The sequence below is a fragment of the Musa acuminata genome, chromosome BXJ3-6, assembly GCF_036884655.1.
Source record: "Musa acuminata AAA Group cultivar baxijiao chromosome BXJ3-6, Cavendish_Baxijiao_AAA, whole genome shotgun sequence".
NCBI lineage: Eukaryota > Viridiplantae > Streptophyta > Magnoliopsida > Zingiberales > Musaceae > Musa > Musa acuminata.
The window spans coordinates 33,935,466-33,948,122 of NC_088354.1; the positions used below are offsets into that span (position 1 = coordinate 33,935,466).

At 40.5% G+C, this 12,657-nt stretch overlaps 2 protein-coding genes across 2 annotated transcripts; both read left to right on the forward strand.

Annotated features, from left to right (window-relative positions):
• The first annotated feature begins 221 nt into the window (after nucleotides 1–221).
• LOC103989795 (putative leucine-rich repeat receptor-like serine/threonine-protein kinase At2g19230) lies at nucleotides 222–5,981 on the forward strand. The gene is made up of 13 exons (XM_065154274.1): nucleotides 222–580; nucleotides 1,939–2,494; nucleotides 2,573–3,054; nucleotides 3,140–3,278; nucleotides 3,394–3,465; nucleotides 3,548–3,619; nucleotides 3,695–3,775; nucleotides 3,939–4,090; nucleotides 4,167–4,381; nucleotides 4,447–4,573; nucleotides 4,717–4,782; nucleotides 4,921–5,110; nucleotides 5,201–5,981. The coding sequence occupies exons 1-13, from the start codon at nucleotides 478–480 to the stop codon at nucleotides 5,649–5,651; spliced, it is 2,706 nt and encodes a 901-aa protein (XP_065010346.1). The 5' UTR covers nucleotides 222–477; the 3' UTR covers nucleotides 5,652–5,981.
• Nucleotides 5,982–6,389: 408 nt separating this feature from the next.
• Nucleotides 6,390–12,582, forward strand: LOC103989137 (RGG repeats nuclear RNA binding protein A). The gene is made up of 6 exons (XM_009407903.3): nucleotides 6,390–6,796; nucleotides 7,031–7,448; nucleotides 7,556–7,700; nucleotides 11,720–11,878; nucleotides 11,981–12,043; nucleotides 12,128–12,582. Exons 1-6 carry the CDS (start codon nucleotides 6,622–6,624, stop codon nucleotides 12,320–12,322), a joined length of 1,155 nt encoding a protein of 384 aa, XP_009406178.2. The 5' UTR covers nucleotides 6,390–6,621; the 3' UTR covers nucleotides 12,323–12,582.
• The last annotated feature ends 75 nt before the right edge of the window (nucleotides 12,583–12,657 follow it).

The following is a 12,657-nucleotide window of genomic DNA, read 5'->3' on the forward strand; positions in this document are numbered from 1 at the left end:
GCAGCCCTAATCTCTTCCTCGTTCTAAAGCGTGATATTGACTCGATTGCAACCCATAAAGCTTACTGACGACGGGGTCTCATCGAGCTCATGACGCCGGTCATGAAAAGTCAGTCAACCCAACCTTACTCTTAAAGTCTGAATGATACTTGCCACCCACTTAACGAACAAATTCAAAAGCCACCATTATATTCGTATATTTTCCTGCGGAATAGTCACAGTACGGGGGACAGAAAGAAAGAAAGAAAGAGAAGTAGCTGATACAGAAAAGAAAATAAAAGAAAGGTGATTCGAGTCTTCGGCTTTTAGTGTCTCAGAAGAGCTTATTAGGCTCTCCTAGGACGAGTCGCTGCAGTAAAATGCCCCTAGGATTTGTTAACTTGGGACATCGTTATGTGTCTGTTTGACTGATCCATCTGCCTGCGGCTTGTGTGGGCAAAACCTTCCACCAGATGAAGAAACTGTCCATGGGAAGGAGATGCTGAAAAGCTCGAGGAACATGGCCGTCATCCCATGTTCGATTCTTCTTCTGTTCTCCGTGGTCGCTGTTCAGGTTGGAGGTCTGTTTACGGACGGTCTCGGTAAGTAATTCTATCTTGATTCCCCTTTACCTTCTTTCCAGACCATGTTCTTTGAAAGTAGGCTTTCTCCATGCAATTGTTTACAGGAACTGTACAAATAAGACATCTTCCTGTAGATATCAGCAGTGAAACAGGATCTGACTGTCCGAGGAAACATAGATCATCCACAAGAGTTAGAGGAGAATATTAGCATGGTCAACAGAAATAGGATTTGTAACTAATATCATCTACGAGAGGCCCTTTCATACATCGATCTAATAAAATTTTCCTTTGTTGGGTTGATGTGTGGAGTGTTAGGGTTGGTTATTATCTTAGAAGTTTTAATTATATTTTGGAGTATTAAGGATCCAAGTAACAAGAAGAATAATCCTTAAATAATTAAGATTTATTCGTATGAATAGATCATAAGTTTTAATGTTCTAACGATAGGGAGAGACACAAACAAAGATACTTTAGATGATCCAAGTATTTTTAGTGGATTGAAAAAAGAGTTCTTTCAAGTTTATATGAGAGTATATATCATGGGTTTGGGTTAAATCAAGAGAAAATAATTTTTTATATTGGATTTTGTTATATAGTAAAGAATTTGATCTTCTTTGTGGGTATAAATAGGGAATTATCGAACCACATTAATATTATATCATCTTTTTGATATTTACCTGAAAGTTTATCTGATTTCAAAGTTTTTTCTCTCTTCTCAACAAAGTAGTATCATAGTTCAAAAGATTTAGTGATTATAGATTTAACAAAAATATAATTGGTCGGTTGATTTTATTATCAAAAAATTTGATAGAAGGAACAGTTTCACCCTATAGCATAGGTATAAAAATATAATCTTCAAATAATTATGTTTGTACTATCTAGGAAAATAATCCCTCTATTATCAATTATTATTATTATTATTATTATTATTATTATTATTATTATTATTATTATTATTATTATTGTCTTCACACCATCTAGGAAAATAATTCCTCTACAATCATTGACCTATTGATTTCATACCTAAGAGGCTGATTGATTGTGATCACCCGTTATTTAAGATATTGACACTTTGTTGTCTCAAAGAGCAACCACAAAAATAAAATAGCAATCGTGAAAATAATTTAAATAATGATTGATTTTACAACTGAGCTGAATGTATCCATTTTTTTTTTCTCTCTTAGAGGAAACACATATTTCATATTTTATATTTCTGTATCATAATATAATATATATATTTCAATGAACATATAGATGCTCATGATTGGCTAGCTTGATGTATATTGATGTTGGAAACTGTGTCGATTACTATCACGCCTTTCCTTCTTTCAACTGCCTCTTCTCGACTCAAAAACATTACATACATGTCTTCCCAGGTTTTATTTATCTTGATTGTGGATATGGACGTGATGCTCAAGCATATTACGTGGACCAATCATCCGGTATAACATACGTGTCTGATGCTCCTTACATAGACAGCGGCGAGATTCATAACATATCCTCAGTAGACGCATTAGTAAAGCTCCCCCAGCGATTCCTCACCGTGAGAAGCTTCCCTAGTGGAGCTCGGAACTGCTACACCTTCAAATCAATGACCCCACGGCTTAAGTATCTCATCAGAGCATCATTCTTATATGGCAACTATGATTCCAAAAACAGTTCTTCTGTTCAGTTTGATCTCCATCTTGACGTCAACTTTTGGAAAACGATGACTGTGACCCGTAGAAAGGTGAGTTATTACACAGAAACTATCATGGAAGCCACAACCGATCTGATATCAGTTTGCCTGGTGAACACTGGTCGTGGAACTCCCTTCATCTCTTCGCTACAGCTGAGACCGCTCAACCGCACTATTTATCCAGTCGTGAACGCATCTCTCAGTCTCATTCTCTCGTCGCGGTTTGACATGGGGCTGACAGGTGAACCCGTGAGGTCAGTAACATGAGATCCATAAGCATAGCTATTGATCCATTTGAGATTGATCTTTCTTTTCGCCTGATAACATAACAGGTTTCCTTCCGATCCCCATGATCGCATCTGGAATCCATATGCCGACACCTCTGTGACAAAGACATCGACTAATCTCCCAGTCGAAAATCCTGTGGATGATCACTTTGAGGTACCTCTTGTCGTGATGAATACTGCAGTTGTCCCTGTGAACTCCAACAAAATGGAACTCAGTTTGCCAACAGAACCTGGAGACCTCGATGAATACTATGCAGTCCTACACTTCTCCGAGCTGAACCCACTGCTCCAGAATGAATCGAGGCAGTTCTTCGTCTACCTCGGAGGAACCTTGCTGAATGATGCCAAACCCTTCACCCCGGACTACCTTTCTTCCAGCGCTGTATACAGCACAAACCCTACTTCAGCACCCACTCACTACATCTCCCTTGTTGCCACAAGCGATTCCACCCTTCCACCCATCCTCAACGCAGCGGAGGTGTTTTCTGCAATGCAGAACACGATTGTGCCATCAGATAGCAGAAATGGTAACGGTGACATAAATGTCATCCATTGCTTCTCAATGTTGTTAGTATCTTATGTTTGTTTCGTTCTGCCATGTTGTTCAATCAGTCGATGCAATGGTGGCAATCAAAGGAACGTATGCTGTGAAGAGGAATTGGATGGGTGATCCATGCATGCCAAAAGCATATGCTTGGGATGGATTGAATTGTACTGTTGATGTAGCTGGAGTTTCAAGGATCACTGCAGTGTGAGTTTGTAATTTAACATGAAGATAATGCAGCAATTAAACAAAAGAAAAGATGGATTTTAGGAAGCAAAAGGAATATGGATGAACACAGTAACGGGTTTCACATGTTCTGCAGAAATCTTTCGCACGGTGCATTGACTGGCGAAATATCAACTTCTTTTGCCAACCTCAGTGAAATCCAATACTTGTGAGTACTTCTTCTGGAGTAGGTGATATCAGCTTCGTAGTGTAATCTTGGTAATATAAATAATCTGATGTCAATTGTGCAGGGATTTGTCTTACAATAAATTGACAGGGTCAATACCAGCTTTTCTAGCATATCTGCCATCACTGAAGTACCTGTAAGTATTCCTAATGACTTCTAAGATTCCTTTGCTGAAACTATTAAGGTTTTAACTTCAAGAAGCTACTTGCAGAGATTTGGCAAACAATGAACTGAGTGGATTAGTACCTTCTTCTCTCCTTACAAAATCACAGAATGGATCACTTACTTTAAGGTTTATTTCCTTCTCGAAACCTCCCCTCTCGCTCTGTTATATGCCTTATAATTCAACGCCAAGATAGAACATAGATTAAATCCTTGCCATGAATTACTCATTGCAATTCATCACCATTTTTCTCCAAAGCTATTAATTGACCTTGAAATCCTTCAAATGATAGAATCGAGGGCAATAGGAATGTTTGTTTCAATGCCACTTCATGCGAAGCAAAGCCGAAGAAAACTTCACCAACTATTATTGTGATATCCTGCGTAGTTCCTGTCGTCTTATTGCTGATGCTGGTAGTCCTCTGCATCCTGAAAAAGCAACAAGGTAGTCTCTTCTTCGTGCACATTCAACACTGTGATTTGCGTTTAATGGTATGTATGTATCTTCTTGAAATCTACAGCCAGAGGTCGACACATGAAGGGGTCGAAAGAATACACGTTCCAGATCGACAATCGACGATTCACATACACGGAGCTGAAGAAGATCACGAAGAACTTCGACAGAGTTCTAGGGAAAGGAGGGTTTGGGACTGTCTACTATGGCCAACTGGAGAACGGCATTGAAGTCGCTGTGAAGATGCTGTCTCACACATCATCAGAAGAGTTTGTCACCGAGGTAGTAATCTGTCGCCTTCCAGCTTCGATCATGCTCGGCGTCATGTTGATCCCATTGCGTTGCAGGCCCAGCATTTGTCGAGGGTGCATCACAGGAATCTGGTTTCTATGATCGGCTACAGTATTGATGGAGAGCACCTGGCGTTGGTCTACGAGTACATGTCTCAGGGAACTCTCAAAGAGCATCTTAGAGGTTCTACCTAGAGTACCTACACTCTCCACTTTATGCCACATTACTACTCTGTTTGTACACACATCCTCATCAACTCAGCAAACAAAACAATTGGATTGATCTTTCAGTGGAATCACTGACAACTCGTCGTGTCGTTTTAGCAGAGTCTCGCGGCGATAGACATTTGAGTTGGGAACAGCGACTCCGAATTGCTCTTGAAGCTTCACAAGGTTTGAATCAAATAAGGATTCTCTGCACATTCTTTAACATGCACGCGCACAGAGAGAGAGAGAGAGAGAGAGAGAGAGAGAGAGAGAGAGATGTTTATTTGCTTTCATTATGCATTCATGGATTCGAATGATGTGTAGGGCTGGAGTATTTGCACACCGGATGCAAGCCTTCACTGATCCATAGAGATGTCAAGACTTCAAACATCCTCTTGAACGAAAGATTAGAGGCGAAGATATCAGATTTTGGACTGTCCAAGGCTTTTGAAGATGATGAGCGCAGCCATGTATCAACCAAGGTCGTCGGCACCCCGGGATACCTCGATCCAGAGTATGTCGTGTCTTCCATTCCTGCAATCTTCTTATACGACCAAGTTAAGAGCATAAGATCAATGGCATTTCATATTCTGTGACTTTCAAGGTACTACGTGAAGAACCAACTCAGCGAGAAGAGTGATGTGTACAGCTTTGGGGTGGTTCTCCTGGAACTGATCACAGGCCAACCTCCCATACTAATTGGTTCAGAAAATATTCACATAGTTGAATGGGTTTACGAAAGGCTTGCGAAAGGGAACGTAGAGGACGTCGTCGACAAAAGCCTGCAAGGTGAGTATGATGTGAATTGTGCTTGGAAGATTGCCTACGTAGCTCTCAACTGTGCCATGGAATCCTCCACCAAGAGGCCGACGATGACGGAGGTGGTGATGCAGCTGAAAGAGAGGTTGGCACTGCAGAGTAATCTTGATGAGACCCAACTCGAACACAAAAACACTCTGAAACTACTTAAAGAACGTGATGAGATGCACCAGATCAGTACGTTTGAGATCGAATGTGCAAGCATTTCAGACAAAGATGGTCCATCAGCAAGATGAACTTGATGTCACTTCTATCATCTCTGCTCCCAGTCTCCATCGCAGTTCACATGCTTCAGTAAAAGCTTAAAATGGTTTGGATTCCAGTGTGTTGTATATTATGATGTTGATTCTGATATCAGCAGTCCACTATTTGTTTCCTTTCCCATACCTCTTCGAAGGCTAGGATTGAAAGCATATTGCATTTCGACAATGAATAGTTCCAATATTATACTTGGGCGTCAGTCTTTTACGTCTGGAATGAGTCATCATCTATCTGAATAATAAGAACATTGAACACTGTAACATCTCTGTAATTTCATTGAAGAATACTCGTTTTATATATGGTTACGTGATATGTGTGCATACGATTAGGGTCAAATCTTTGCTTGAACTTGATTTCAGATAGAATGTCCTCAATAAGTGCACGTCAAATCCTTTATTAAAAGATAATTCTTTTTCCATAATTCACATATAAGTTCGTTGCCGCATGTGCTTAAGTCGCACAAAGAAGGTTTATGCGTCATTACGATTCTGATGAATCCAAGTAGAATGCAGGTCGATCTGCTCCGCTCGATCTTATCATCATCATGCTGGAAATTCGACCACGTGTCTCGCAGAACGCGGTATGGTCTCTCGTATGACGAAATTACCCACGTCGGTGTCATGGCAAACGTTCGAAGTTCCGTAAATTGAACTTGTTGTATTGAAGAGTTTCGTCATTTCGTCTCCTGATTGGAGGGTGGCGGCGAAGGGATTAGGTTTTCTGTGTGCGAGCCCGTGGCGGAGGGGTGCGGCTAGGGTTTTGCTCCGCCTATTTCTTTCCTCCGCGCCCTCAAAACCCTCGCTTTTTGCTCCCCTTTGAGGCTACTCGACCCCGATTCTTCTAGTTCTTTTCCCATGGCGATCGCGTCGCGAAGACGGTTGTTCTAGTCGCAAGATTTTCCTGCTGCCGTTCTGAGGCCGGCGCTTGAGACGACCCTCTGTGGAGATGGCCACGGCGAACCCCTTCGATCTCCTGGGAGACGATGACAACGATGACCCGTCGCAGCTCATCGCCGCTCAAGTGCGGAAGATGGTGGTCAAGAAGCCCGCTGCGCCAGCTGCTGCCGCTAGCCCGGCAACGGCGAGGCTCCCCACTAAGCCAGTTCCTCCTGCTCAAGCTGGTTGGTTCCAAACAAATATTTGTTGATTCGTAGCGATGCTCTTAAAAAAGATTGATCTTTGCGATGTCTTCCCTTCAAATCTTGGATTTTGTCTATTTAATGTCTAATTCAAGCTTCTGAGTCTATGTTAGGTTTCAGTCGCAGATGGGTTTTCTTTTTGTGGTTCGATATTTTACTTCTTTTATTCTTTTCTTGTTTTCTCTTTTCTCTGGTTCGGGAATATCGGTAATATAGTGAGGGAGGCAAGAGAAACGAGGAACAATGCTGCGCCAGCACGTGGTGGGGCTGGCCGTGGAGGGCCTGGACGTGGAAGAGGTGGACGAAGTGGTGGAATGGGCCCAAATCGCGACTTTGGAAATGACAATGGATTCTCCAGGGGCTATGGTGGTGCTGGTGGTGGTGGAGGTGAAGATGGTGATGCTGATAGGCCTCAAGAGAGGGAACGTCCGCCGCGTCAACCATTCAGTGGTGGCCGTCGTGGTGGATATGGGGGCCGTGGTGGCTATGGTAACGACGAATCTGGAGTTGATTCCGAATGGCCCCCACGTAGGTCGTACGAACGCCGGAGTGGCACTGGTCGTGGCTATGAGATGAAACGCCAGGGCGCAGGTCGTGGTAATTGGGGAACTGTAGCTGATGAGACGCATATACAGTTAAGGCTTTTTTTTTCTATTTAATAATGAAACCATATAGTTGAAATTTTTTTGATGGTTTTCATTGCTTAGCTTGTTCTTATTTGTTAGACACTTTCTTGGACAGGGAAAAGGATGAGATCCTAAACTCTGATGATAATAAGCTTGCAACTGAGAAGCAGCAAGAACAGGAAATGTCACCATTATCTGAAGAGATCAAGGATAACAAGGAGGGTGCAATTAATGAGTCAGAAGAAAAGGAAGAGGATAAGGTGTGTTATTCTCTACTTTCATTGTTGGCTTTTGGATGTAATAAATTTTTCATGAATTCGTGGCCACTTTCAAAAAATTATAATATAAATGACAGCAAGACACAGAAAGTGTTTAAACTTCGGTTGATTATTTGTTAAGCTACAACATAGTTCTGGTATCACTGCAATTTAATTTTCTTTACCATGTGTGGCAGAGCTGCTACTAGCGAGATGCACTTGTATATAGAAGGGCAGCTGTTTTTTAATTATTTTCATATTTAAACTATTTTTTTATTAATCTTCATAGTGACATTGCAATCGAGCAACAACAACTATAATGTCCCAACTATTTGGGGCAGCTACGTAGATATTTTTTACACAAGTGACCTTTGCGTTGGATAGAATCATTTACCAAAGTAGAGTAAGCAAATCTACTTTTGTTGTCTCTAATAAAACTATTTAGTCTTCTCTCCACCTCTTTTCCCACTGCTAGTCGTAATCAAGTCATTGTATGTAATTGGCATGTCCATAGATTTCTTCTAGGCATGTTCACACTATTTGTGATGTTTTTCCCTCATTTTATCTTTGTCAAAACCAAGGTTTGCCTTAATGGTCTGAGCTGGCGTGTCAGTCGGCACGGCATGACCTACGTACCAACACATGCTGCAATATGAAACCCCAACACTTTTGTTTATTGGTCTTTCGGAGAGGAAGAAAAAAAGGGAGAAGAGGAGGGGATGGAGGAGGAAGGAGGAAGAAAGAGGGAAGAAGAGGAAGTGGCGGAGGAGGAAGGAAGGAGGAAGAGGAGAAGACCTTACCTGAGACGTGGCGGTGCAGTGAAGTCACGGCAAGCGGAGGTTGCCATTGATCGCAGCATCAGAGGCAATGTTTGCGAGCCTTGTGGAGGCGGCGCCCGTGTGAAAAGTGGGAAACACAGGCAATGTTTGCGAGCCCTGTGGCGGTGGTGCTCGCGTGAGAAGTGGGAAACGCTATGCAGGCACTGTTTGCGAGCCCTGTGGAGGTGGTGCTTGCGTGAGAAGTGGGAAACGCTACGTTTCCCACTTCCCTTTTGTACGGTGGACCAGACTAGGGTGGGTCCATGTACTGGTTAGCGCTCGGACCAGTACATGTCACTCGTTTCATACTAGTGTGGGCGAAATGGCCAGTTGGTCAAAACTATATCTTTGTTCATGAGTGTTAGTTTTTCTTTTGATATCCTTTCTAACAACCCTAACATCATGTTATTATTCTCATCTCGAGAACACTTTTTATCTTTCCTAATTAGCAAACATTTCGAAAAACCTTTCAACAAGTATTTCCTTCAATAATGATTATGTAATTTTGAGTTTCTGATCATCTAGTATCATGTTAAATGATCATCTGGTTTAGTTGTAGCAGATCATCTCTATCTCCCACATTTGGTCAAGGTGTTTTTACTTTTTCTTTAAAGAAAAAGGAAATCTACAGTGATCAATAGATAATTTGTGTCTAAACAAATATGATGTTAGTTTGTGTCAAGCTAGAGAGATTCAATAGATTACTTCCTGTGTCCATCCTTCTGGAACGTTTATCAGAATGACTCAACTGTCAGTTTTATACTTGTGCTTTGTTGGTAAATTATAGTTTCATAGAGTCCAAGTATGCAAGTATGTTCTATTGTTGTAGTTTAGTTGGCCCAACCAATGAAAGTTCATAAATGAAAATAAACAGATTCAAGAAGACAAGTAAAAATTGTTAAATTGTGTTCTGGAGGGTCTTTATGGACTAGCTTAACATGAATAAGTTGATTTCCTGTGGGTCTGATATCCTTTTATTACTTCTACAATTTTAAGAGTTGCATGTAATGAATGATTCTTAGTGGATCTTTTTAATGTATTGAGATTTGAGATCTAGGCTGACAGTCTCATTTGAGTCCTATTTTTTGGGTTTGCTGAACGGGTCCTTGTGTTGCTACCTCTGTTGGAGAAAACTAGTGGTAGTACAAGATTCAAATTTTACTGCTGACAAATGGATCTCTATAAAGAACCCCAAAAAATTACCTAATGAGAAACAAATATTTATCCTTGTGAACTAGTAACTGTTATGGAACATTGGTCATTTCATATCTATATAGTTATCATCCTAACAAAAGGAACTTTGTTGTTTTCCATCTACACTGGTTGTTCCTGTCATGGTGGAAAATTTCACATTATGTTGCCTATATGACAGATTTCACTTTCTCCGCCAAGAGAGGTTTATTTAAAGCACGGACTTCTTTGTATAAATGTATACAATTGAGTTTTTTTAACAAGATTGGAAGTTTGAAATTCATGATGTCTCATGTGTTAGGTCCATAAAGTTATATATCTGTTGTGGATATATAACACACATGTTTTGGGGTTTCATGCATGCATGATCCACGTGAAAGAGTGATTTCTTTCCTCTATATTCATACATAAGAACATCAGTGTCTTACTTTTTCTAGCTTTAGCTCAGTGTTTTTAAAAGCACTAGGTGCCAAGGTCTCAAAATGCCCAAGGCGCTAGACAGGCACCTAGCAAAGTGAGACACTCCCGAATATTAAACTTTAAAAATAATATATACTAATGTTCTAAGCAGTGTTTTCATATCAACATGATGTTCCTACCTAGGTAAACTTAGAACTCCTAGCAGTGTTAGAACATGAACAAGAAGGTGCAACAGAGTAGACCTATGCTAAACAGGTTGGCTTTTAACCAGTGCTAAACAGTTCTAAAGAATGGATCAATATGGTGCTAAACAGTTATAACTAGTGCTAAATAGTTCTAAAGAGGGATCTGAGAAGAGAAGTACTTGGTGGTTGTGGAGAAAGGTCGAGGAAGGAGAGGGCAACAGACGAAGCTACTGTGGCTAACTGACAAAGCTGCAGCGGCGAACGAACGAAGCTGCAGGATAACACCAAAGTCTTATTATATTGAACTTCACGGTTTAACTATTATATAGAATGAACTGTTGCTCATTCTCTCAAATTCCTCCTGATATTGAACTTCATGGTTTACCTAGATAACACCAAAGTCTTATTATAAATTAAGATCCAGTCTTCGTAGTCCATTTATGTATTCCCTACATGGCATTGCCTTCTTTCTTGGTGCCCATTTGGTTCTGCATTTTATAACCTGGCTGCTGTGCTCCAAATATAAAGCAATTTTGCAAAATAAGAAAATTTTGGTCATTGATTCTTTTTCTTAGTGAAGATGCTATATGATGGTTTATCTTCTGAAAATATTGCTTTTTTAGCTGAAATGGTGAACTATAATGGCCTTAACATGCTTTTGAACTTGAAGTTATTCACTAATTTATGTCGGTCAGTAAATAAGTATAGGACTGTACTTGGAGATCTTTTACATGTTCCACTAGTTTTTTTTTTTTCGGTGGGTTAGAAAATTGGAGACAACTTGATCCAGATTCAAGTTGGTTCATGTTGCTTTCTGAAGTAACTTGTAGATTGCTCACTCGAAAGCAGTTTCTTCCCTGCTTGTTTGTGTTTGGTGCTGCTGCAATACTTTGTATGCAGAAACAGATTTTTTGCCTGGGCCCCTTCCTTAAAATTATTGGACATTATTGAACAAGAAACTAATGTTGTTGCATGTAAGGAGGGACTGAAATTGGCAGTAGTCTTTAAGAGGAAGGCTGATCCAAAGGGTCTTGCATGGTGCAGAGAAATTCGAACCAATTTGTATTCAAGTATGCTATTTCATCCAGCCTAGAGCTATCCCTTTTGTGGCAGAATCAAGGTTTTGACACGCTCTCTTTTTCATGCTTCAATTCACCAAGTTGCCATACAAAGCTTTTCATTACTCTCTTTTTCTCTGTTATTTGCCTTTCTACGGGCATGAAGGAATTGATTTGTCTTCCTTGTTATTCCCTTTTGTGGCAGAATCAAGGTTTTGACACGCTCTCTTTTTCATGCTTCAATTCACCAAGTTGCCATACAAAGTATTTTTTTGCTGAAAATAATTTTAGAAGGTCTCTTTACAGTAAATTAATAGTTATACATTCTGATGCGCAACACATCTGCATAGGAGATGACTCTGGAAGAATATGAAAAGATCAAGGAAGAGAAGCGAAAGGCCTTACTTGCAATGAAGTCTGAGGAGAGAAAGGTCGAAATTGACAAGGAGTTGCAGTCTATGCAGCAACTGTCTACAAAAAAAGAAAATGACCCTATCTTTGTTAAGTTGGTATGTGTTTTTTTTGTTTCATATGTTTGTTTCTATTGCTATCGATCTGCAACATCATTTTTTATCTCTCACTATGCTTTCACTGTTACAATGTCTTTGCAGGGTTCTGACAAGGATTCAGGGAAAAAGAAGGAAAACATTGATCGTGATGAACGAAGCAAAAAAGTTAGCATTCGTTTTATCTCATATCCATCTGTTTAAGATTTTTAATCCGCCTTTTCTTGATTGACTGAGGTTTCTTTCTCTTAGTCATTGAGCATCAATGAGTTCCTGAAGCCAGCTGAAGGAGGAAGATATTATGGTCCAAGTGGCCGTGGACGTGGCAGGGGGAGAGGTGATCGTGGTCCATTCAGAGGCTCTTACGGCAGTGGGGTCTCAAGCTTCATGGCTGCTGCCCCATCAATCGAAGATCCTGGACAGTTTCCTACACTTGGTGGGAAGTAGAGATCAGCCTGATCAAATTGCGCCTAAATCGTGCCAACTTCTGATTCTTCAGTTCTTACTCTTACGAGTTGGCACACCAGCGAAGTAACAGGTTCTTTATTAGACTATTCAACTATGTATACTGGAACTGCCTTGTCAACAGCATCCTCCAATTGCGTCTGTGACTTACGCCCACATGCTGTGTTGTTCCTTTCAATTTTGATCTTACTTTGTGCCCTAAATTTAACTTCTAAGAGTTGCTGCAATCGTTTTCTTTGGCATGCTGAATTGTGTTTTAGATAAACGCTGCTTGCTTTGCCTTAACTATAACTCTTCTTTGAAGATGTGTTGTGCTA

Bases quoted from the DNA above. Each gene is read 5' to 3' on its own strand.
- LOC103989795 (XM_065154274.1), top strand. From the start codon at position 478: ATGCTGAAAAGCTCGAGGAACATGGCCGTCATCCCATGTTCGATTCTT. The intron at 581-1,938 runs GTAAGTAATTCT...ATGTCTTCCCAG, and splicing joins TCTGTTTACGGACGGTCTCG to GTTTTATTTATCTTGATTGT. The intron at 3,776-3,938 runs GTTTATTTCCTT...TTCAAATGATAG, and splicing joins AATGGATCACTTACTTTAAG to AATCGAGGGCAATAGGAATG.
- LOC103989137 (XM_009407903.3), top strand. From the start codon at position 6,622: ATGGCCACGGCGAACCCCTTCGATCTCCTGGGAGACGATGACAACGAT. The intron at 11,879-11,980 runs GTATGTGTTTTT...ATGTCTTTGCAG, and splicing joins ACCCTATCTTTGTTAAGTTG to GGTTCTGACAAGGATTCAGG. The intron at 12,044-12,127 runs GTTAGCATTCGT...TCTTTCTCTTAG, and splicing joins GTGATGAACGAAGCAAAAAA to TCATTGAGCATCAATGAGTT.